At 39.8% G+C, this 27,009-nt stretch overlaps 2 protein-coding genes across 3 annotated transcripts in view; one reads left to right on the top strand and one right to left on the bottom strand.

Annotated features, from left to right (window-relative positions):
• Nucleotides 1–1,644, top strand: part of ARG2 (arginase 2) — a 35,270-nt gene extending 33,626 nt beyond the window's left edge. For both annotated transcript variants that reach the window (XM_034993035.1, XM_034993036.1), the window contains exon 8: nucleotides 1,273–1,644. In XM_034993035.1, coding sequence (XP_034848926.1) covers nucleotides 1,273–1,478 — 206 coding nt within the window. In that variant the 3' untranslated portion in view covers nucleotides 1,479–1,644. The remainder of the gene's footprint in view (nucleotides 1–1,272) is intronic.
• Nucleotides 332–26,844, bottom strand: VTI1B (vesicle transport through interaction with t-SNAREs 1B). Its single transcript, XM_034993037.1, has 6 exons — nucleotides 26,596–26,844; nucleotides 8,915–8,973; nucleotides 7,039–7,230; nucleotides 4,703–4,876; nucleotides 3,240–3,301; nucleotides 332–2,014 (listed from the first exon to the last, which is right to left on the bottom strand). Exons 1-6 carry the CDS (start codon nucleotides 26,708–26,710, stop codon nucleotides 1,918–1,920), a joined length of 699 nt encoding a protein of 232 aa, XP_034848928.1. The 5' UTR covers nucleotides 26,711–26,844; the 3' UTR covers nucleotides 332–1,917.
• Between the last annotated feature and the right edge of the window lie 165 nt (nucleotides 26,845–27,009).

Here is a 27,009-nt window from a genome sequence, read left to right as displayed (position 1 = left end):
AACCTTAGGCACTAAAGGAAGGAAAAGAATGCTTAGGTTCATCAGGTCTGACAGTGGTAAGATAGTCTCCTTCTCAGACCCACAATCTTAGATGTTACAGTTGTCTTTTGGTTAGTGGCCAGTGAACCTGTGTGTTCAATCCTCCATTCTAGTTCCCAATGACCCTACTTCGAGCAGAGGTTAGTAACATCTAGTAGTTAGATGGGGTAGTGGTCACACCTTGTCTCTCCCTCCATTGCTACATTATTCTAGTCCAAAAGACTATCATGACACTTAACTAGCTACATAAAGCACTTTGCTTAAATTAGAGGGTGGCAATAGTCTGGAAAACAAGAGCTCCAACACTCTTGATTACTTCTGGGATACACCAAAGACAGATCATCAGACACCCAGATGCTTGCACAGTGGAAATGCTGCAGTACCATGGACTATGCACTGCTAATAAGGGATTGCACACTAAATAGATATAATGGCACTGAGTATACCATGTATTACACTGTAATATCAATAAGCTGGTAGGTATATACACCCATGTTTCCAGGCTTTATGGCTACCCTAAGTATTCTGATACTTGTATTCTCCAATGCTAGTTTGTTCAGATGACTTGAAGAGGTAGATTAACTTCACCCAGAATAACCAACTAAAAAGTTAAATACCTCAGCTTGTGTGTTGGAGGTGGGGAGTAGAAGGCAGGTCTGGATAGGTTCTTCTGGTCTAATCTTCCCTTCTCAAGCCCTTTAGTAGAAGTTCTTAAACCATCAAGACGGTAAGTCCAAATTAAAGTATGGTCAAGTCTTCCCTCAGCTCAGACCTGCAGGGATAAGACTAAGAGATGCACTAATAACTATACTTAGGGCATGTGGGGTGCCTTAAGAGAGCATCAGAGTTCAAAAATGGGAACAGTTCTTTACACAACTACATCCAGACATCTAGTAATACTGGACATAGTATAGCCTACCTTTTCCTGAGCAGGTTGGAAAATCCTTGTCTACCTCTTCCCCACAGCTCTTTCCTTATCCAGAAAACCTGACAGCAATGCCTATTAAGTTAGTTGAACAAGAATGATAAATTTTAATCCTACTCCAGTATACAGTATTTGAAACTAAATTCATGCCCAGAAGAGGGTTAGGTGTAAGGGGCTTCCTGACAGTGGATAATTTTAATAGTAGAAAATGACTTTTTACCTTGGCTTGTTGTGTCTAGTGGGATGACCCTCACTGAAAGTAGCAGCTAGGATATCTTCTGAGGTTTTGTCATACTTTGTTCTTTCAGGGTTGTTGTCAGCACTGGATCTTGTTGAAGTCAATCCTCAGTTGGCTGCTTCAGAGGAAGAGGCCAAGGCTACAGCTAGCCTGGCAGTGGATGTGATTGCTTCAAGTTTTGGGCAGACAAGGGAGGGAGGGCACATTGTCTATGACCAACTTCCAACTCCCAATTCACCAGATGAATCAGAAAGGGAAGAACGTGTGAGAATTTAGGAAATTTTGTGTGCTGACACATTTGTCACGAAGGACATTCCAGAATTATGAGGCATTTGAGACACTAAATGGTCTGGGTCAATACTGCCTTAAATGAGAACACTTGCGCATTCTCACAATTGTCTGCTTTCCCTCTCCATTTTGGTGACCAATAATACTGTAAATTTGTGTGTTTTTTGGCAGTTCACAGGGTATTAATATGTTGGAATACTATGTAAATTTAAAGAAGTCATAAATAGCATTTATTACGTTGGTATATCATACTGGTCTCATTGCTGTTCCTCCACAGTTACGCGGTTTTCTGTCTCCCCTTTCACCTCCCACAGTCTGGCATCCTCGAACCATTACCTCACAGCAGCACTATGCTTCTTTCCCATCTCTAACACCATTTGTTCAGAGGGTCAAAGTTCTGGTCCACAAACCCTTCCCTCTAGGAAGTTCAATGCTTGCGAAAGAATTTGTAGTAAACCAGGCCCCCTAGGATGGCCAGCTCCAGTAAGATGACGATGGAAAGTAGCAGCTTATTGGTTGTCACTCTACAAAGAGAAGCAAAGTAGGGAACAGTCAGAAGTCTGGATGACCTTATTTCTTTCCATTCTTAATACTTAGGGGTTTGACCCTGTGGCCAAGGCTGAATACTGTGAGGCAGATTGAATTTTTTTTTTTTCTAAATCACATAGCCACTCAAGCAGTTCTTTAGCTGGTAAGTGACAACTTGAAAGCTTTTTTCAATTGTAACTTAAGGATAACCCCACATTGGCTCTAGAGATTACTTAAATATGAACAATGAGATTTTTATTTAATATACATTTTTATAAACAGCTCCTCCTAGAAAAGTGGGGTTTTTTTTGTTTTTGTTTTTCCTTAAAGTAGGCTCCACACCCAACATGGAGCCCAAACTCACAAACCCCAAGATCAAGAGTTGCACGTTCTACCAACAGAGCCAGCCAGGTGCCCTGAAAAATATCATTTTCTGAAATCAGGTTGAATCATATTTCAAAAAAGAGAAATATAATACCACTAACTACTTTTCCTCCACCAACTCAAATGGATATCTTTATAAAGGCAGTATAAGAGCTTCAAAAATTTACTCTATGTTAACATAAAGAATCCAATCTCTGGTTCTCATGTTAACTCTAAATTGAAGGTTTCCTCTTGTTTGACAAGGCATTTATCATTGTTTAGGAAAATGGTTCGGTATAGTTTTGTTTTGTGCATACTACCCACTTCAGGGTTGTTTTTTTTTTAAAGTCAACTTTTTGCTAATAGGACAGAACTCCCTGACAATGGGTTGACTCCCATGAAGGACAAGCGGAGCCAAAAGCAAGTACTAAGCAGTAGCAGTAAAAAGTTTTTTTCTAACCAAGTTTACACAAATATATTTCAAGGAATATGAAGCTCTCTTATTCCCATGTGCTCTGAAAAATCTTAAGCTGGGATTCAAAGTGGACAAATTTCTTACTGCTCCAAGTCAGAGCAGCATATACTTCATTTGAGAGAGCACAGTGCAGGGGAGGAGCAGAGGGAGGGGGTGAAGCAGATTCCCTGCTCAGCAGGGAGCCTGATCCTGGGACCAGACGCTTAACCAACTGAGCCAGCCAGGCGCCCCAGAGCAGCATATACTTTTAACAAAGGATTTTGTCCCGGGATATTTAACTGGACAAGATAATACTTTATTCTTTCTGCTTTATCAGGACTTTACAAGTCACTGTTTAATGTCTTAGTCACAAAATTTCTCTTAACTCTATTTTGAAAACTTACTTTCTGGACATTGAACGGAGAATCTTTCGACTTTTGCTCAAGTTTTCACTTGTGTTTACCAGCTGAGAAGAGAAAACAGCAATTAAATAAAATTAATAAAAGTACATACTGTAGAACTTGGAGGTTTCTAAACTGACAGTGGGCACTAAAGGGAGTGTGCTGAAAAACTCCCTCAAACCAAGTTGAATGATGGCCTGAGTATATGTAGAAGAAACTGGAAAGGACAAGATACTTTAGTACTGGATAAGTAGGCTTATCCTTCACCTTGGCTTCACCTTCACCTTCAACTAATCCTTCACCTTGGCTACTCAAAACAAAAAAAGGCCTTAAATGTACTTTGCCAGTAACCGTGAGGCAAATTCAGATTTGAATTTCATCAGGCAAACTCCAAGGGAGCCTCTTGAGGTTTTGTTTTTGTAGGCTGGTGGATTACCACTTTTGGGATCTGGTTGTTTTGTTTTGTTTTTATCCCTCTTACAGACAAACGGAATTCTGAAAGGAATCCTTTTAAAAGCTTTTTTAAAAATTATGTCCTTTTGATTGCCTGTTAATATCTAGATAGCTGGGGGATATTTCAACAGATGCCACCTGTCATCTGTTCCCATACCCCAGTGGCCATAAGTAAGTTGATCCCTCAGCTCATTTCTTGGCTTTTAAATTCAACCAATCTACCTGATGTGTTCAAAAGTCAAAAACCACACAGTCTGTAAGCAAGTTGCCTTCTCTACAGTTTACCTTGAATTCCATGTTTGTGAATTTAAATCATTTAAATCATTCTGATTTAAGAATGGAGAACTGCAGCTCTTAGGATATGAGAAAATCTTCTCCAGTCCCCACACGGAGGAAGTCATCCAAGTCTTGCCGACAGTATCTGTTCTTCAATTTGTATTTGCCTCATAATGTTAAGAATATAACATTCTATTGGCAAACTGTACTATTTTTAAAATTTCTATGCAGGTGTATGGAAAGGGAGAAATGAGGTGTTTTCAGAGGACTTGATATAGTTATCTGGCCTAAGTCATTTCCCATTTTCTTCCACAATGATCTAGCTTACCTTGGGTAACAACAGAGTTATATAGTTCAGGACTGAACCTCTAAATTGTCAGTAGTACTATTTTATGACCTGTGGAAAATAGCCTTGGATCTAAAGGACAAAAAAACTAGGAATGTTTAAGTAGTTGGTAACCTAGAAATTGAAGGATAGAGTGGCTACAATCTTGGATTTGACAATCTTCCACAAATGCAGAAACTGGTTTCTTCACTTTTTTTTTTTTTTTTTTTTGCCTCCAATGACCTCTAAATCCAAAGGGTAAAATTACTTTCAAGAGAAATCCCTCAGCCAAGGAAAGTGTAAGCATCTAAGAGGTCCTAACCCTGAATTCTGAACTGCCGTAGCTTCTGGCAGTGGCAAGGCATCAGGATATAAGGGGCCCACCTCCTTTCCCCTATCCACTCAGACTTACCCTACTCTTAGTACGCTCCAACTGGTCACGTTGTTCCCCGAGCTCTTCTATGATTTCTGAGCCAATCTGGTCAGTCTCTGTGGCAATCCGATGAGAACGCTCAATACTCTGGGTGGCCCGGTTCAGACTGTCCGTGCCTTGCAGAAGCAACACCCTTTGAGACTGTAGCTGGTTCTGATGGGAACCGGACAGCAAGGAAACGTTAGCCATCTTCCATTATAAATTCATTTGCCAGCACATGACTTGTGACCCTTCCGATGTAAGAAGGGATATTGCATGTACAGTAATTTTCATTACTTTTAAGACTTTAAAAGATACTAATCAATCATAAGAGTATTAGAATCCAAGACAAGATCACATACCTCTCATGTCACTGCTTGTTATACTTATGTGAGGCAAGAAAAGAATTAAAAACATTAGAGCATTTCCCCCGTGTTGGTGATGAATTTGAACTGATTTCATGTGCTTTCTGGACTAACAACTTCTGAGAGGCAGTGGCCCCGATTTGGGGTGCAGGAGCTACCTGAATATACGTACAGCCTGTAACTGTTGACAGGACAACAAACCAACTAAACTCCACAGCCTAGAAATAGATTAATTCACTGAAGATTTCCACCTGACTGGTACTGAGGACTGAGGGACCATGAATAAGCTATTCATTTGCAGCACATACAGAAATCACTTAGAAGTTTGAAACACTATCACATTTTGTGTAAGACACTTATGTGGTTACAGTCTTGGAAACCCAAAAAAGAATTTCAACCCAGGTCAAACAAAACAAAACCCTGAAGTTGCCACACTGGTGACTGCTCTCAGGGGCCAAGTAAGCTGCCCTAATTTCCCAAGTGCCCTAATTTTCTAAATCCCTGCCAAAGTTTTACTTCACCTATAATCCCAAGCACAGAAGACATGATAACAGAAGTAGCCTTTGTCAACCGGAATTAACCACTGACAAATGGGTACAGCTAAGTTCTTCGCTATTCAAAGCACTTACACACACACACTCAGAAAGGGTTGGTTCACAAGGCCTATTACTAAACAGGTGACCACTAGCACTAGATACCACCATCAAGAAACCAAAATACTGACTTTCCAGATAAGTAACAAGTCTTTTCATATATGGCATACAGACCAGTGGATGATGGAACCACTGAATGACACTGAAATAAACCCCAGTTACTTTAGCTTAAAAGAATAAGGCTTTTTTAAAATAAAAGATGGAGATTTTTAACTGATTAGACTGAAGAGCAGGAAAAGACAGTAAGATCATATAAATCAACCCCAGGTTTGGAACAATAATACCACTGAAGGTGGTATGTTATGTCTAAATTGTCCTTATAATTTCTGAATCTAGTAATTTTATTGTTTGGCTTTATCTCCCCTTTTTGTTGTTGATTTTTGGTAACAAACGCCCAAAGTCACTTTATACCTCTCATCTTACTTTAACAAGCTCCACCTGACTGCCTTTTCCCAGTCTCTCTTCACAACTGAATTTTGACATCAGCAATGTCAGGCCAGTATCATCTGAATGTCTTTTGAACCATAATCAGGATGCATCACGGAACAGGATTGTTTTAACACTGCACTATTAGCCTTTCTACATACGTGCAGTCTATACTTGTGGGCCCCATCCATTTCTCTCCCACGCTGCCTGCGGGCCACTTGCCAGGCCATTTCTACTTTGTACAGTGGGGTATAATCTCAAATGCAATACATTTAATCTTTGTGAACTTGTCCAGCTTCTCTAGACAGTTTGAGAATATAGATTTTCAATTGTCAGTCTAATTTTATAAATCAGAATACTGGAGTCTAGAAAGGTAGTCTGGCTGGCTTTCCATTACAACTGAGTAAGCCGTTTTAAAAAAAAAAAAACAAAAACAACTGAGTAAGCCGTGAGCTCCCTCCTGAAAGCATCCTGCCTTCTCTATTATGTCTCTGCTGTTGGACCATCTTGATATAAATGTAAAAAAAAGCTTGGGTTAATTTGTAACAATATTCTGGATAAATTAAAAACCTAACTGAATTTTTTGAGCATAAGTGAAAAACTGGATCAATGCGTCAGAATACAAAGTCCGGATATAGTAAAGAATAGGTAACACTTGTACTCCTCCACTAAGTACCAAGCACTGTTTTATAAAAGATAAAAAGAAATCTAAGTAAGCATGGTTTGGAAAGATCTGCATTAAATACCCAAGAGGAGAAGGGGAGCTGGATACAGGAAACAGGTGGAAAGAACAAGAGTCTACTACTACGCACTGATAACATAAACTGTACCCTACAACATGGCTAATTTTTGTGCCACAGGCCCTTCAGGGGAAAAAACAGCTGAAGCTTACCATATGCTCATTCTCTACAGCATATGAGCCATACTTCATGTCTCCTCGGCCCCCAGGTGTGGCTGTCAAAGGTGTGCTTCTCACTTCCCGATGGAGTTTGGCAAGGTCCTTCCGGTAGGTCCGAAGCTTAGACATCATAGGGTTACGGAAAGATAGAGGTGCATAACGTAGTTCCTCTTCCATCTCTGCCAGCTAGGAGGGCAGAAAGTAGTGAGTAGATGGGCTGCGTTTTTTTCTCTCTCATCTGGGCATATGCCTAGTTTGGACTAATCAAACCGCAGACAACTGCAAGTAAGTACTCAAGCATATGTTCCACGAAGGCAGGGATCACATGTGACATGTTGACCTCCTTTCTCTGAGTGCCTGGCACAGCGCCCAGCATGCAGAGAACAGCCATTCAAAAAGTATGTGATGAGTGAGTGAAAAAACTAACAAGCACCTTATTTCCTATTAAACATTTTTATATACATTATCCTATTTAATCCTCATTTAATCTTTCCTGTCCTCAATAAGGTAGGAGATACTACTTCTATTTCATATACAAGAATTGAAGAAATCTGCTCAAGATTCCACAAATCTTCAAATTCCCTTTTCAGTATAACAAATTTTTCGTTTGTTATGGTTCAAGTGCTATCATGAAGCACTTTGAAGTCTACTATACTAAAAATGATAGGGGTCTGGCAGCAAGGTTCTTCCTTCCTCTTCTTTCTGAAAATCAGTCATCTGTCTCCATGTCCTAGATAACCAGAGTCCAAACCAGATTTCCATTTTACTGGGTAAGTAAAATGTAATACCCAGACATGTTCACAAGAGGCCATGAATTATTTTCATCCCCCTGGGATGGCCAGAGTTGGATTGGTTAATTTTGCTGAGGTCTTTTAAAACAGAAGGGAATGTGGCTACAACCACTTATGAGGTACATTTTTTGTGATTTAGTAAGTTTAAAAGAAGAATAACTGATTTTAATGGCCAGCTTTTTATTTTTGAGAGAGAGAGAGAGAGAGAGAATGCGGGGGAAGGGCAGAGGGCGAGAAAGAATCCCAAGCAGGCTCCATGCCCAGCACGAGCCAACTGGGACTCAATCCCATGACCCTGAGATCATGACCTGAGCCGAAATCAAGAGTTGGGGACACCCAACTGACTAAGCCACCCAGGCACCCCGACGGCCAGCTTTTTAAATGAAATTTTATGTATTTTATTTATTTTTTAAAGATTTTATTTATTTGACACAGAGAGAGAGAGCACAAGTGGGGGAAGGGGCAGAGGGAGAAGCAGACTCCCCGCTGATCAGGGAGCCTGGCACAGGGCTCATTACGGGACCCTGAGATTACGACCTGAGCCAAAGGTTGACACTTAACTGCTTGAGCAACCCAGGTGCCCAAATTTTATTTTATTTTTTTTTTAAAGATTTATTTATTCATTTTAGAGAGCATGCATGGCGGGGGGGGGGGCAGAGGGAGAAAATCTGCAAACAGACTTCCCCCTGAATGCAAGCCTGATGCAGCCCAATCCCATGACCCAGGAGATCATGAACCCAGCTAACACCAAGACTTGGATCTTAACCAACTGAGCCACCCAGGTGCCCCTAAATGAAATTTTAAAAGACCACCCAGGTAAAGGTTTGAGAATGCCCTTACTACTCATATCAGGAATGTATTATATCAAAGACTCATTTTAAGAGAGTATCCAAGCTTTACCCATTTGTGTTTGTCAAACTCCCTCATCACTCACCCCATCAATTGGCTTATTTAGTAAGAAATAATCAAAATCAAGATCAACAGACAGGAACAGTTAATCTGTGATCAGGTAATAAGCATTACTTCTGGAAAAGACTAACTCCAGGTAGAAGAAGTAAGGATTTGCTCCCTGTTCTCACCGTTTCATTTGCTTCCTGTTGCTTTTCATCAAAATCTCTGATCAGCTTCTTCTTCTCTTCTGGAAAAGACAGACAAGTTTCAAGTGCTCAGTCCTGTTTTCATATATTTGTAGAGGTCATTCCCTCTGCTTAGAATAAACTGCCCAACCTTCCCCTGATGGAGCTAGTAGTACTTAATCAATTATCTCTAAAAAGTACTTTTTAAAGTTTTTTACTTTTTTTTGAGAGAGAGCTAGCACGCATACATGCCAGCTGGTGGGGGTGGGGAGGAGGACGGAGAGAGAGAGAGAATCTTAAGCTGGCTCCACACCCAGCACAAGCACAACATGGGGTGGGGCTGGATCTCTCAATCCTGAGATCATGACCCGAGCTAAAATCAAGGAGTCGAATGCTTAACCGACTGAGCCACCCAGACACCCCTAAAAAGCATTTAGAAATGTACTGGAACTTGTTATCACAATGATGGGGGAGGGGAGAGGGTGGATATTATGAATGGTATGTAGTGCCCAGGGAACAAAAATACCCATGCTTGGGACACTCCTGCATGACAATTATCTGGCCCCAAAGGTCTAAGAAACACTACAGGTCTAAGTTAATCACTGTCAATTGATTTTCCCCTACAGGGATCAGGCATGCCTTCATCAACAACAATGTTTAGCAATACTGATTCTTTTAAATCCCTGTCCCACTTTCACCTCCACTGTAAAACAGTTCTCTATATTAACCCTTGTCCACTGCTTTTCTGCAAAACAAATTCAAAACTCACCTACTCTGCTTGCTGGGGAGAGTGCATGGCATGGTACATATTTCTTGGCCATACCCACTGGTGGTAATACGTAAAACGATGCAAATACCACTGACTCACAGTGAGAAAGTCATTCCCCTTTCAATTCTGTTTCAGTCCTTTGCATCTTGTCATTTTGTCTTTATATGCTTAACGAACTAGTAATGTCTTTAATACCTAAAAATAACTAATTTCTTTAAACAAAAATAGAATAGGCTGCAGCTGCCAAGCAGTAACATTTAACTAAAACAGCAATGTTTTGCCTTCACTGTATCTTTCTGATCATTTAGATAGGTTTGAAAGACTTTCCACTGAACAGATACACATACATACATACATACATATATGTATCATTCTATCCAAAAACAGTACACATTCAAGTGCACATGGAATATTCTCCAGGACAGATATTAGGCCACATATTAGGCCACAAAACAAATCTCAGTAAATTTTAAAAAACTGAAATTTTATCATGCATCTTTTCCGGCACAATGGTACGAAGCTAGAAATCAATCACAGAAAAAATTTGGAAAGAACACATATATGGAGGCTAAATAACATGCTACTAAACAATGAATGGGTCAACCAAGAAATCAAACAGTACATCAAAAAATACATGAAGACACAAGTGTTGGCGAGAATGTAGAGAAAAAGGAACCCTCAAGCACTGTTGGTGGGAATGCAAACTGGTGCAGCCACTGTGGAAAACAGTATGGAGGTTCCTCAAAAAGTTAAAAATAGAACTACCCTACGACCCAGTAAATCAACTACTATTTGCCCAAAGAAAACAGAAACGCTGATTCGAAAAGATATATGCATCCCTATGTTTACTGCAGCATTATTTACACTAGCCAAGAAACATGGAAGCAATCCAAGTGTCCATCCCAGATGAATGGATAAGATAAATCTCTCTCTCTCTCTCTCTCTCTCTCTCTCTCTCTCACACACACACACACACACACACAGGCATATTACTCAGCCATAAAAAAATAATTAAATCTTGCCATTTGCAACAACGTGAACGGATCTAGAGGGTATATTAAGTGAAATAAGTCAGTTGGAGAAAGACTAATACCACCATATGATTTCACTCATATGTGGAATTTAAGAAACAAAAACAAACAGACAAAAAACAGATGCTTAAATATAAAGAACAAACTGTTCATGTCCAGAGGGGACGAAGAAGGGGTGGATGGGGAAAACAGGCGAAGGGTTAAGATTAGATTACACTTATCATCATGAGCACTGAGTAATGTATAGAATTGCTGAATCACTATATTGTACACCTGAAGCTAATATAACACTGTATGTTGACTATACTGGAATTTTAAAAAAAATGCATGGAGACCAATGAAACACAATAGTCCAAAATTGTTGGGATGCAGCAAAAACTGTTCTAAGAGGGAAGTTTATAGCAATACAGGCCTACCTCAAGAAATTAGAAAACTCTCAGAGAAATAACCTAATGTTACACCTAAAGGAAACAGGGAAAGAACCAAGTCCAAAGCCAGTACAAGGAAGGAAATAATAAAGATTAGCACAGAAATCAATAGAGGTAAGAACAAACCGAAACAAAACCCCCCAAACGATAGAGTGCCTTACACCTAAAGGAGCTAGGAAAAGAACAAGAAATAAAACCTAAAACCATCAGAAGGAAGGAAATAATAAAGATTAGAGCAGAAATAAATGATATAGAAACAAAAACCAATAGAACAGATCAATGAAACCAGGAGCTGGTTCTTTGGAAAAAAAAAAAAAATCAGTAAAACTGATAAACCTCTACCCAGACTTAACAAGAAAAAAAGAGAAAGGACTCAAAATCACAAATGAGAGAGGAGAAATAACAACCAACACCACAGGTATACAATTATGAGAATATTATGAAAAACTATATGCCAAAAAACTGGAAAGCCTAGAAGAAATGGATAAATTCCTAGAAACATATAAATTACCCAAATAAATAAATAAAATCTTTTTAAAAAGGGGGGGCACCTGGGTGGCTCAGTCGTTCAGCGTCTGCCTTCTACTCAGGTCATGATCCCAGGGTCCTAGGATCGAGCCCCACATCGGGCTCCCTGCTCAGTGGGAAGCCTGCTTCTCCCTCTTCCACTCCCCCTGCTTGTGTTCCTGCTCTCACTATCTGTCAAATAAATAAAATCTTTAAAAAAAAAAAAAAAACAGAAACACACAAATTACCAAAACTGAAAAAGGAAGAAATAAAAAATTTGAACAGACTGATTACCAGCAAAGAAACTGAATCAGTAATCAACAGAATCCCAACAAACAAAAGTCCAGGACCAGACGGCTTCACAGGCAAATTCTAGCTAACATTTACAGAATAGATAATACCTATTCTTCTCAAACTATTCCAAAAAAATAGAAAAGGAAGGAAAACTTCTAAATCCATTCTAATCCAGCACTACCCTGATATCAAAATCAGATAAGGACACAACAACAACAACAAAAAACTACAGGCCAATATTCCTGATGAACATAGATGTAAAAATTTTCAACAAAATACTAGCAAACCAAATCCAACAATACATTAATGAGTCATTCGCCACAATCAAGTGGAATTTATTCCAGGGATTCAAGGATGGTTCAATATTTGCAAATGAATCAACGTGATGTATCACATCAATAAGAGGAAGGATAAAAAGCCATATGATCACCTTAGTAGATGCAGAAAAAGCATCTGACAAAGTACAACATCTGTTTATGATAAAAACTCTCAACAAAGAAAACAATTAAGTAACAGTAAAAATGGTACAAGGAAGTACTGGTATGATATCACCTGGTAAACATCTGTGTAAGAGGGAACCACCGGTGAGCAAAGGGGGTTAGATTTGGGACCTTTCCTTGGGATAAGCTTGGATAATAATTCTTCTTTTCTTTGGGACCTGACCTCCTTCTTTAGCTATAAAACAGGAGGCAGGTCATGCCTTCATATGTAACAAGCAAAAATTAGCCCTACTTATGAACAGTTTGATTTCTAAAAATGTATGCGTCCAAATGAATACTCTCCCTGAAAATCTACATATAATCAATCTATTTATTACCAAAAAGTTACCACTGCTTACATTGTTTTTTTGAGTTCATCTTTTGGTATTACTTTTACAATCTGGGAATACGGTCATTTTTTTTTTTATTTTGGTAAAATTTATATAACATAAAATTTACCATTTTGACCATTTTTAAGTATACAGCTAAGTGTCAGTAAGTACATTCACATTGCTGTGCAACCATCAACACTACCCCATCTCCAGAACCTCACCCCCAAAACTGAAACTCCATACCCAAAGAACACTAATTCTCCGCTTCCTATTCCCCCAGACTCTGGTAACCACCATTTTACTCTCTCTGTATTTATGAATTTGATTAGTCTAGGTATCTCCTAGAAGAGGAATCATAAGATATTTGTCCTTTTGTGTCTGGCTTATTTCATTTAGCATAATGTCCTCAAGTTCATCCATGCTGTGTCATGTGTGCAGACATGGTCTTTTAAAGCTATATTATTTTTCATTCATTGTGACTCCTAAATACAAGCTAGCACTTCATCAACTGAAAAAAGAGCAATTTTATTCAATGCCAAAGAAAACAGCTGAGTTGGGCTTATGGAGGGATGGCACATGGGTATTCAATATGCTGTCCTCAGATTTTCTTGGCTAATTTTCTTTACCCTGGTTTTCATCTTAAGCATTCGAATGCAATCCCATCTAAGATCTAATACCAAGGTAATGCTTTATATGGATTTACATTTTGTTAATCACAACAGCATCTATCATGTTTTTTAAGTGATCATGAGCCATTCTGGATGTGTACATTTTATATTCGCAACTGGAGATCAAGCTCCTCCAGAACAGGGAAATTTACTTTTTCTTTTATAAATCCCATAGCTTCTAGAACTCTAAACCTGGTAGTGTGTTCCTGAGATGTTACTACTGCCTGCAAGAGCAAATGACAATGCACCCTTTACTATACCTCCTTCATTGTCATGTGACATACCCTTAATACACACAAGACACTCCAAGTGAACTATTTCTCACTCCACACAGCTCACAAAACCGAGGTTTTGTTGTTGTTTTAAATAGGAGAAAGTTCAGCCATGGCAAATGGTTTGCATCCTGACATCCATGATGTAACTAAAGTAAGCACAGAAGCAGCTGTCACTATCCCTGAGTAGTGTTTTCAGCCACCAGCAGTGAAATAATATCTGCAATCAAGAATGGCTACTTCCACGGAAAGGTATCCTATTACTCCATAATAAGCTGTCGCTGAGTGTCACCGCTCCTCTGAATAGGCACATCTCCACACTCAAACACACTCACTTTTTTTTTAAATTAATTTTGTTATGTTAGTCACCATCCATTACATCATTAGTTTTTGATGTAGTGTTCCATGATTCATTGTTTTTGTATAACACCCAGTGCTCCATGCAATACATGCCCTCCTTAATACCCATCACCAGGCTAACCCATCGCCCCACCCCCCAAACACACTCACTTCTGATCCAAGAAATATTCTACATATAAGTGCATTCCTTCCTAGCTCTGATTTTTCTACAACTGTTAGTCATAAAGTTTTCTTTATTCTTCGTTAAAGACAGGAAAATCTGCATTTTTAAGAGGCTAACTCTAGAATGATTCAAAGAATGTGGTTACATAAATAAGTGTAGGGGGCAAAGAGCGGCTCACAGAATCTTGATCCTTTCACTAATTTCTCTCCATGATTCTGTTACTCGCAGTCTTTTTGAAATTGGGATACTCCACTCTCTACCCAATTTCATTAAGGCAGACCTTCTCTTAGGAGTGTTCTACAGCTTGTGTACTTTTAAAAGAAATATGCTCCCTTTGAAAACAATTTTAAGAATTTCACCACATTGAGATCCTTTATGGAATCCTAAGGTTAAGAAAAAAAAAAGCCTCTGAAATTCTCCCTTCTGATGATGAAGCCAGGGAGGAAGATATTTAAAGGTTCAAAAGAGGTTGAACTCTACCCAACCGAGAGGTATCAGTAGGTGCTTCTTTATACTTTAGTCTCAGAACTGTGAAACCGACAAATGTTAACGTGGAAATGGATCTCAGAGATCATCTAATCTAACCTCATTTTACAGTTGAGGAAACTAGAGCCTGGAGAAACTGCCTTTCCCAAGGTCATAGGAGGAGCAAATGTGTGGTGACACTAGTTCTAGAATGCAAATCTCCTGACTCCCAATCCAAGGCTTCTGTACATTATAGCATTGAGGAGCATTTTTCTGCTACCAGGGAATAGCCTTCGGCAACAGGTAAAACCCGTTCAGACCTTTTAATTTTTTAGAGAGTCAGAGTTAACACCACAGTTAACTACAAAATTGCAGGACCTTATACTGAGTAGAATGGGCACCAAAAACAAGAGTAAGCCATTTCAAACACTACCCCCCATCCCACATGCCTTCCCAAACTAGTCACATGGAAGTGACTCACTCTGAGACTGACCAACGGGTAAACTGGGTGGATGGTGGCATCATGAAAGAGTCAGCTCTGAAATAGCTAGAGAAAGCCTACCTTAATGTTTAACTAAGGTGGCAGCCTCTCTTCTTCATGGATGGTTTGATTTACCAACCCAAGAACGACTAACCTTGACCCATTAGAGTGGTGGAAATAACTTGTTTCACCAGGATCATATGGTTAATTTGCTTTTGGTGCCCCACTGTGGCATTTCTAGGACCTACATCCTCTATTTGTAGACCACAAGAGTTCACCTGATCTCATACTATGTAAGAAGGTAAAAAGCACAGGCACACCCTGGAAATACTGCAGGTTTGGTTCCAGACCACCACAGTGAGTGACACAATAAAGTAAGTCAAATGAATATTTTTGGTTTCTCCATGCATATAAAAGTTATGTTTACACTATACTGTACTCTATTGTGTGATAGCATTATGTCTAAAAAAAATGTACAACCTTAATTTAAAAATATTTTACAGCTGAAAAATGCTAATTAACATCTGAAGTTTCAGTGAGTCATAATCTTTTCATTGGTAGAGGGTCTTGTCTTGATGTTGATGGCTGCTGACTGATCAGGGTGGTGGCTGCTGAAGGTTAGGGTGCTGTGGCAATTTCTTAAAATAAGACAACAATGAAATTTGCTGCACTGATGGACTCTTCCTTTCACAATTTCTCAGTAGCATGTGAAGCTGTTTGATAGCATTTCACCCACAGAATTTCTTTCAAAACTGGAGTCAATCTTCTCATGTCCTGCACTGCTTTATCAACTAAGTTTATATAATATCCTAAATCCTTTGCTGTCATTTCAACAATCTTCCCAGCATCTTCACCAGAAGATTTCATCTCAAGAAACCACTTTCTTTGCTCATCCATAAGCAGCAGCTCCTCATCAGTTAAAATTTTATCACGAGACCGCAGCAATTCAGTCCCATCTTCAGGCTCCACTTCTAATTCCAGTTCTCTTGCTATTTCCATCATATTTGCAGTTACGTCCTTCACTGAAGTCTCAAACCCCTCAAAGTCATCCATGAGGGTTAAAATCAACTTCTTCAAAACTCCCATGAAAGTTGGTATTTTTACCTCTTCCTTTGAATCATGAATGTTCTTAATGGCATCAAGAATGGTGAATCTTTTCCAGAAGGTTTTCAATTTACTATGCTCAGATATGTCAAAGGAATCATTATCTATGGCAGCTACAGACTTAATGGAATGTATTTATTTTTTTTTAAAAGATTTATTTATTTTGAGAGAGAGAGAGAGAGCGTGCGCGCGCATGGGGGAGGGGCAAAGGGAGAACAGAGATTTTTGAAAAATTTTATTTATTTTTATTTAAATTCAATTAATTGAATTTAAATTCAGCCTGGGTGGCTCAGTTGGTTAAGCATCTGTCAGTCAGCTCAGGTCATGATCCCAGGGTCCTGGGACTGAGTCCTGCATTGGGCTCCCTGCTCAGCAGGGAGCCTGCTTCTCCCTCTGCCTCTTCCCTCTGCTTGTGCTCTCTCTCTCTCTCAAATAAATAAAATCTTTAAATTCAATTAACATATAATGTATTACTGGTTTCAGAGGGAGAGGTCAGTGATGTATGTCTTATATAACACCCAGTGCTCATTACATCACATGCCCTCCTTAATGTCCATCATCCAGTTACCACATCCCCCCCATCCCTCTCCCCTCCAGCAACCCTCAGTTTGTTTCCTATGCTTTTAAGTGTCTGAGAAGAGAGAGAATTTTAAGCAGACTCTGCGCTGAGTGCAGAGACTGACGCAGGGCTCGATCCCACAACCCTGTGATCACAACCTGAGCCAAAACCAAGAGTCAGACACTTAACTGACTGTGCCATCCAGGCACCCCTGTACCTCTTAAATAATAAGACTTGAAAATCAAAGTTACTTCTTTTTTTTTTTTTTTAAGATTTTATTTATTTATTTGTGAGAGAGAGAATGAGAGAGAGCACATGAGAGGGGGGAGGGTCAGAGGGAGAAGCAGACTCCCTGCCGAGCAGGGAGCCCGATGCGGGACTCGATCCCGGGACTCCAGGATCATGACCTGAGCCGAAGGCAGTCGCTTAACCGACTGAGTCACCCAGGAGCCCTCAAAGTTACTTCTTGATCCATGGGGCTGCAGAATGGATGTTGTATTAGCAGGCATGAAAACAACATTAATCTCATCATACTTCTCCATCACAGAGCTCCTGGGTGACCATGTACCCTATTAATGAGCAGTAATATTTTGAAGAGTCCATTTTTCTGAGCAGCAGGTCTCAACAGTGGGTTTAAAATATTCAGTAAACCATGCTGTAGACAGATGTGCTGTCACCTAGGCTTTGCTGTCCCATTTATAGAGCACAGGCAGAATAGATTTAGCATAATTCTTAAAGGCCCTAGTATTTCTGGAATGGTCCATGAGCATTGGCTTCAACTTAAAGTCATGATCTACATTAGCCCTTAACAAGGCAGTCAGCCTGTCCTTTGAGGCTTTGAAGCCAGGCATTGACTTCTCCTCTCTAGCTATGAAAATCCTAGATGGCTATTTTGTCTACACTGAAAATCTGTTGTTTAGTGCAGCCACCTTCACTAATTATCTTAGCTAGATCTTCTGGATAACTTGCTGTAGCTTTTACATCAGCACTAGCGGACTTCACCATGCACTTTGATGTTATGGAGATGGCTTCTTTCCTTAAACCACATGAACCAACCCTGCTAGTTTCAGACTTTTCTTCTGCAGCTTCTTCACCTGTCTCAGCCTTCACAGAACTGAAGAGTTAGGGCCTTGCTCTGGATTAGGCTTTGGCTTAAGATAAGGTTGTGGCTAGTCTGATCTATTCAGATCACTAAAACTTTCTCCATATCAGCAATAAAGCTGTTTTGCTTGCTTATCATTTGTGTGTTCACAGGAGCAGCACTTTTAATTTCCTTCAAAGCCCTTCCCTGCATTCCCAACTTGGTTAACTCTCTGGTCAAGAGGCCTAAGTTTTTGGCCTATCTCAGCTTTCAATATGGCTTCCTCACTAAGCTTGATCATTTTGAGCTTTTGATTTAAAGTGAGATATGTGCAACTCTTCCTTTCATTTGAACACTAAGAGGCCAATGTAGGGTTATTAATTGGCCTAATTTGTTTGAAGTATCATGAGAATGTGAGAGACATGAAGTGACCAAGTGCTGTTGGAATAATGGTGCTAATAAATTTGCTCAACACAGGGTTGATACAAAGCTTCAATTTGTAAAAAAGGCAATATTTGAGAGGCACAATGAAGTGAAGTGCAATAAAACAAGATATGCCTGTATTAGACCCCTGTTTCCTTATCTGTAAGAAATATAACAGTACTGACCTTGCAGGGTTGTCTGAAAGGGTTAAAAGATAACACACATAATAAGCACTTAGTAAATGCCAGGCATATTAAAAGTTTCATAAATAGTAACTATCTTTATTTTTTAAAGTAAATCCTTAGATGGGAAAGAACTACGAGCAAAAACAAAATTCACCGAAGAATATGAAGAGTGTTAGAAAAATTAATTCTTCAGTCAATGAGTAATTGGTGTTTACCAACCAGCTGCATATGATTACCCATGGTGATTATTTTTGCTGGTTCCCAAAATAATGGGGTCCCGTAGACACATACTAAAATTTGAGTGAATTAAAATGGAAAGCTTTCAATAATTTTACAACACTCATTAACACATTTGGAGCTTCCTTCACAGTTGCTATAAAACCCAAAACTTGAACATGATGATAGGCATTTATTGTATTATCTGGATAATAATTTACAGCATTCTGAGGTATCTGGAGAGACCTCTTCAGATGCTGCAAAATTAAAACTAGAAATTACGAAAAAAAAAACCCTAGAAATTACGGCTGTGCTTATTATAATATTAAATGGATTAATAATCACATATGCTAACAGATTGTTACTGCCATACAAACTTCCTAAAAAAGGGACACATTCTGTCTGTTATCCTACCCTTTGTTTTAATAGGTGTAGATACCCATTTTAAAAGTGATGAAGGGGTGCCTCGGTGGTGCAGTCGGTTAGGCAACTGACTCTTAGTTTCAGCTCAGGTCGTGATCCTCAGGGTTCTGGGACTGAGCCATGCCCTGGGCTCTGCGTTCAGCGTGGGGTCTGCTCAAGATTCTCTCTATCCCTCCCCCTGCACGCAAACTCTCTCTAAAATAAACAAATAAATCTTTTTTAAAAATTTAAAAAGTGATAAAAATGTGGAAAACATGGTAGAATAAAAATAAAATTACACTCAGTTTCAACACCCAGTCATATATTATTAATAGTTTCTCCCTAATAATTCAGGGTATTTATACAAGCATTCAACAAATATTTATGGAACACCTAGTCTATATGAGGCACTATTATTCCAGGTGCTTAGGATACATCATAAACAAGACAGACAAAAGATAGAGCTTGTGATAGATAAGGGAACACTTCCAAACTTTTATGAGGCCAGCATTATGGCAATACCAAAACAAGACAAGGACACCAAAAAAACTAAAGGCCAATATCCCTGATGAACACAGATGCAAAAATCCTCAACAAAATTATTATCAAACCAAATTCAATAATACATTAAAGGATCATACATCATGATCAAGTGGGATTTACTCCAGGGATGCATGGATGGTTCAGTATACACAAATCAACACGATATACCACATTAACAAAATGAAGGATAAAAATCATATGATCAGCTCAACAGATGGAGAAAAAACATCTATTTGCTTTTTGAATTTGACAAAATTCAACATCCACTTATACAAAATCTCAACAAACTGGATACAGAAGGAACACACATCAACAAAATAAAGGCCATATCTGACAATCCCACAGCTAACTGGTGAGTATAAAGTTCAAAGGTTTCCCTCTATGATCCAGAACAAGACAAGGATGCCCACTCTCACCATTTTTATTCAACATAGTATTGAAGTCCTAGCCAGAGCAATTAGCAAGAAAAAGAAATGAAAGGCATCCAAATTGGAAAGGAAGAAGTAAATTCCGTCACTATTTGTAGATGGCATATCATACATAGAAAACCTTAAAGATGCCACCAAAAAAACTGTTAGACTTAATAAACAAATTCAGTAAAGCTGCAGATCAATATACATACATTGATTGCATTTTTTTTTTTTAATGATTTATTTATTTGACAGAGAGAGACACAGCGAGAGAGGGAACACAAGCAGGGGGAGTAGGAGAGGGAGAAGCAGGCTTTCCACTGAGCAGGGAGCATGATGCAGGGCTCAATCCCAGGACCCTGAGATCATGACCTGAGCCGAAGGCAGACATTTAATGACTGAGTCACCCAGGCGCCCCCATTGATTGGATTTCTATACACTAACAATAAACTATCAGAAGGAGAAATTAAGAAAACAATGCCATTTACAACTGCAACAAAAAGAATAAAACACTAGGGAGCTTGGGTGGCTCAGCTGATTAAGGGTCTGGCTTTGGCTCAGGTCATGATCCTGGAGGCCTGGGATCAGCCCCGCATCACATCGGGCTCCCTGCTTAGTGGGGAGTCTGCCTCTCCCTCTCCCTCTCCCCCTGTTTTGTTCTCTCTCTCGCTCACTCTCTCTCTCAAATAAATAAATAAATAAAATCTTAAAAAGAAAAAGAATAAAACACTAAATTTAACCAAGGAACTTAAAGACATGTACTCTGAAAACGACAAGACACTGATGAAAGAAACTGAAGACACAAATCAGCGTCAAGATATTCCATGCTAATGGATCGGAAAAATTAGTACTGTTAAAAGGTCCATACTACCCAAAACGATCTACAGACTGCAATACCTATCAAAATCCCAACAGCATTTCTCACAGAAATAGAACAATCAATCCAAAAATTTGTATGGAACCACAAAAGACCCCAATTGGAACAAAGCTGGAAGTATCATGCTTCCTGATATTACAAAGCCACAGTAATCAGAACAGTATGGTACTGGCATAAAAACAGATGCAAAAATCAATGGAACAGAATACAGAGCCCAGAAATAAACATACACACACAGTCAATTAACTTACAGTAAAGGAGTCAAGAATATACAATGGGCAACTATATTAGGAAAACTCAGTCTTTCCCCCTCCTGTGTCTTTCTCTCCTCTATAGAGAAAAATCCAGTCCTTCCTCCTGTGTGTGTGTGTTTCTTGTGTTTCTCCTTTACTACTCATACAGAACACGTCACTTCTGGTCACCAAATGTATGAAAGTTTTTCTCCACACCAAACAATTCTCTGCAACACCAACTGGGTGTCCATAGTTCAACTCAATTCAGACACTATCTACATGAAGACAGCATCAGATTCCACAGGTTAAAGGCTCAGTCACAAGACTGCCCCCCACCCCAAACACACACTTTAAATGTCAGTCACAAGTAGTAGGTCCCCAGGTTACCCACAATGTCTGTCCAATTTGGCTACAAATTGACAGTTCTTAGGACCCTTTCCTCAGGTTCAATTAACTTGTAAGATATGCTCACAGAATTCAGGGAAATGCTTACTTAACATTTACCAATTTATTAAGGGTTATGATAAAGAATACAGATGAACAACCAGATAAAGAGATACACAGGGTGAGGTCTGGGAGGGTCCTGAGTGCAGGAGCTTCTGTTCCTGTGGAGTTGGGGTGCATCACCCTCCGGGTATGGATATGTTCATCCACCTGGAAGCTCCCTGAACCCCATATACTACTGGGATTTTATGAAGGCTTCCTCTCAAAGGCATGATCAATTAGTAGCTCCATTTTCACCTCCTCTTCCCTCCCTGGAGGACAAGGGGTAGGGCTGAAAATCCAAGCTTCTCATCACGGGTTGTTCTGGTGACCAGTCCCCATCTAGGAGGCCATCCAGAGTCATCTCATTAGAACAAAAGATGCTCCTAGTGTTCTTATCATTTAGGAAATTACAAGGATCTTAGGACCTCTGTGCAGGAACCAGGGACAGAGACCAATATATCTATATATATTTGTTACCTCACAGGAAAATACAATCTCTTCAATAAACGGTTTTGACAAAACTTTACAGAAAAATGCAAAAGATTAGAAACGGATCACTATCTTACCCCATATACAAAAATTAACTCAAAATGGACCTAAGACTTGACTGTAAGACCTGAAACCATAAAACTCCTAGAAGAAAACACAAGAGTTCCTCGACATCAGTCTTGGTGATGATTTTTTTAGATTTGACAACCAAAAGGTAACAAAAGCAAAAATAAACAAGTGGGACTACATCAAACTAAAAAGCTTCTGCACAGCAGAGGAAACCAACAACAAAATAAAAAGGCAATTTACCAAATGGGAGAAAAGATTTGCAAATCATATATCTGATAATGGATTAACATCCAAAATATATAAATAATTCATACAACTCAAGAGAAAAAAACCCCAAACAATCTGACTAAAAAATGGGTGGAAGATCTGTATAAACATTTTTTCCAAAGAAGTCATACAGATGGCCAACAGTACAAAAAAAGGCACTCAACATCACAATCATCAGAGAAATGCAAATCAAATCACAATGAGATACCACCTCACACCTGTTAGAGGATGGCTATTATCAAAAGACAAGAAATAACAAGTGCTAACAAGGATGTGGAGAAAACATAGAGCTTGGTTTTTGCTCAGTTGCTTTCAAACTTGACATGAATCAGAAATCCCCTGGATGGATGTTAAAACAGTTAATAATTCAGTAAACCTTGGATGGGACCCAATAATTTGCGTTTCTAGAGTTCCAGTTCCTAGTGTTTCAGGGATCACACTTTGAAAACCACTGTTCTAGTGAAAGGTAGACAAATAATATACTATAAACATCAGAAATACGTAAAGTGTCTAGTATGTTAGAAGATAAGTGCTCTAGGAAAAGAGCAAAAGTAGAGCAACATAATAGCTGCATACAAAGCTGGTATTATGTTTTATTTAAATAAAATATCCAATTTCTCAAACAAGAGTAACAATGGCAAATGGCTCTTGTCAGGCAGTATTCCAAGGGCTTTACATATATTAATTTAATCCTCACAAAACCCCTATGAAATAAATACTATGATTTACCCTCATTTTGCAGAGAGAAACTAGTTAGGCTGAAGTAAGTTGTCCAAGGTCACATAGCTACTAAGAGATGGATCCAGGATTTGAACCCAGGCAGTCTGTTTCTAGAATCCTTGCTGTTAAATATTATAGTATATTGCCTCTCAAATCACATAATATCTTCTTCATAAATGGTATTTTTAATGGCAAGAGAAGAAATACTTTGTCAGGCTAGACTGGATATACATTATGCTCTCTATTCTATAAGCACCCTGATGCTTTCAAATAAGCCTGTTTCTTTTATATTTCTTGTTTAAGTTTATCACCCACTCAAATGACCAAGTGAGAAAATGCAGACACCCTTGAATCTTTCTCTCTTACTCCCCATGTCCAATTAGCCTGGTTAATTTCTGCCTCAGAAATTGGATTTAGGACTCTCTACATTCCCATGTTACCCAGACAATTGCCACAAAGGCTCCTAACATGGTCCACTGTATCCAGAGTCTTATGCCTCTCCTTCATCCTCTATTCAGCCACCAGCATTCTCCCTGTAAAATAAAATCTGACCGTATTAGTTGGCTGCTTAAAATTCTTATACTGATTCTTCATATCAAGCCCAAATGTCTTTTTTTTCATATAGGTACTTTGTTTATCCAGAACAATGATCACAACTATATACAGAAAGATACTTGGGTAATTATTTGCTTTTGACCTACCGTAAATAGTCAGCGAATATTTGATGAATGAAAGTTAAACAAATATTTGCTTTAAGTTTTCTCTTCTGCATTGAACATTTCATAGGAGCAAAGACTGTGTCTTTGACTACTGTATTTCTGCGCTTAGCTCAGGGAATGCTGCATAACAGGTGCTCAATAAATATTTGACAGAATAATAAAACTTTTTGTTGAGTACTTTTTATATGTCAAGTACTTTGTGAGAAGCCCAAATGTCTTAATGAGATATACAGGTCCCTTCACAATCTGGCTGTGTCTCACTTTGCTCATCTAGTATTATCCACCCACACATACCCTAAGCTCCAGTCATGGTTGTGAGTATTCAACTTTTTATTCTGTTGTTCCTTCTTCCCATTTCCCCTCTGTCTGGCAAACTCCCACCGAACCCCTGATACTCAGTTCTCCTTTCTGCAAAACTTCCTTCCCCTAACACCCAAGAAAGCCTTTTCTTTATGGTCTCAAAACTATCTTAGGACCAATCACAAACTTTGTTGTAAATATGGTCCCATTTAAGGCAAGAACTCTTGAAACTCCTCAGGGCCCAGGACAGTGACTGATACATAATAATTCTTAAATATTTATTAAAAACTGATTGGTTCAATTACAGAGCATAAGCTAAATGCAAGAGCTATGTTATGTACATTACTCAGAACCTAAGAATTCCGTGATGGAAATTAAAATTCTGGAAAGTGTACGAAGTAATCTCAGAATTAGAAAAAAAGGATTCAGAGATGAGGCACTATATGTTTGCTCAGCTAAATTCAATTTATTCAACAAATATTTATTGAACAGCATGAACAAAGTAGTGAGCAGAGATTGAAAGCTGTTGAAATTCTTATTGTAACCTATGGCTATGTGTACACTGTATTTACTTACCCATTAAACAACGAAGTCTGTTTCCAGCAACTTGTATTAAGAGTATTTTGCGCTTGGGTAGATATTCATACCTCATTGCAGCAATGAGAAGGTCAGGTAGGTGATAAAAGTGAACATAACTCAGTTTTCTATTTTTCAAAATGGAATACCCTTTTGCAATATTTACTCTTCCAGAAATGAACACTGCAAAATTTAATTCAGCAACAAGCTGAAAAAATAGTCTATTTTTCAACCATGTAAATCAGATCCCATCACTCTCTTGCTCAATACCCTGTTAAGTGGGGCGCCTGGGTGGCTAGATGGTTAAGTGTCTGCCTTTGGCTCAGGTAGGTCATGATCCCAGGGTTCTGGGATTGAACCCCACATCGGACTCCCGGATCAGCAGGGAGTCCGCTTCTCCCTCTCCCTCTCTCCCTGCTCATGCTCTCTCTCTGTATCTCTCTGCATCAAATGAGTAAATTAAAAAAAATTTAATACCCTGTTAAGTGCATCCCATCACATTTAGAAAAAAGTGCGAATCTTTCACTAGGGTCTGTAAGTCCACACGTGATCTGGCCCTGCCTACCTCTTTGTAGCCTCATCTGCTACCATTGTCTCCTTTGCTCATTTCACATTGGCCTTCTTGCTCTTTCCAGAACCTACCAAGCTCATACCAGCTTAAGGACCTTTGCAATGCTATTCTGTCCTCCTCAGACTCACTTCTCCCAAATTTTCACATGGTTTACTATCTTAATTCATCCAAGTCTTTGCTCAAATGCCACCTTCTCAAAGAAGCCTTTCACAGCCACCCTATTTAATATTAGAGTCCTCCCTTGCATTCCTTTGCCCTGCATTACTTTCCCCTTAATATTTATACATCATCATCAACCCACTAGAACAAGGATTTGTAAGTCTCCTCACTGCAATAATTTGCAATATTACCAGCATTTAGGTCAGTGCCTGGAACACAGCAGTCTCTCTCAATATGTTTAACATTCTCTGGCATTCTCATCAGAGTCACTCAACTCACATGACCAGGAAACTCGCAGAGCAAACACTCAAGCTCTGACCCTTAAGTAGAAACAACAAAACAAAGTCTTATCAGCCTTGACATCAAGATCTATTTGTTCTGAGTGGCAAAGAACCTGCAGGTCTTCCTAGAGATTTAATTGGAAAACTAACTCCTCCAGGCAAAGCTTGCAGCAACCTGAATTTTGAAATCAAGGGACAGAAAACAGTCTAAGCATAAAAAAGTTCATAAGAGGACCACACCTGAACTCACAATCCCGATTTTAAAGACCACCCCCTCCCCAAACCTGGTAATTTACCAATCCCAAAGTTGTTTTTCCTTTGGCTTCTTAGCCCTTTTGGTGCTACAAATCCTTTGCCAGTCTGGTAAGAACTATGGACTTCTCTTGAGAATGCTTTTAAATGCATAAAACAAAATATACAGGCAGTTATGAAAAAAGCCAATTTTACTGAAATATAGGGCCTCAGATTTAAGGTCTCCTATGCTCTTCTTGCCACGGTGAAAATGAGACAAGAAATTTTTGACGGCTACAGTAGGATCTAGAGGGAGAACCCCTAGGAGACAACACTCAGAGGTTCATCCCGGAGCACCCTCAAGTGGCAGCAGGGAAATCTGGAGCGCCGAGACCCACCCAACCCTAGGGGGCGTGTCTGAGAACATGCATCGGAGGGGAAGAGGGACCCGGTTCAGGAGAAGGGTGGGGGGTTCTTACTCCCTAGGCACGCGCGGGGCCGAGTTCCCCACGGCTCGTCCCGCCCTCGCCTCACCTGTCCCTGCCATCCCCAGGAGCCGCTCCGGCACCCCTCGCAGGTCTTCATGGAGGCCGCGGAAGATCTCGTGAAGTTTCTCGAAATGCTCTGAGGAGATGGCAGAGGCGGCCATGGCGCCGGCCGTGCTCCAGCAGCGGCCACCGAGATCTGGGGCACCGGTGCCGCTCCTATCCCGGCGGTCAGCCACCCAGCCCCGCAGACATCACGGCGACCGCCGCCACCACCACCCGGGACGAGGCGCTTCCGGGGCCGCGGCGGGGTCCTCCCGAGCCAGAACGCCCAGCCCCTTCATTCCGTCACTGAGGGAGCGCCGGGCGCGGAAGCCTGACGGAAAGTCGGGTGGGCTGCCGGCCCGGGCGACTCCTAAAAGGGTGGCAGCACGCCGGACGAGCGGCAGTCCTGGGGCCCCGG

The sequence above is a fragment of the Mirounga leonina genome, unplaced genomic scaffold (assembly GCF_011800145.1).
Source record: "Mirounga leonina isolate KUSES-001 unplaced genomic scaffold, KU_Mleo_1.0 Mir_82, whole genome shotgun sequence".
Classification (NCBI taxonomy): Eukaryota; Metazoa; Chordata; class Mammalia; order Carnivora; family Phocidae; genus Mirounga; species Mirounga leonina.
Note: the sequence above shows the minus strand (reverse complement) of the source record. Positions and strands in the feature narration are given on the sequence as shown.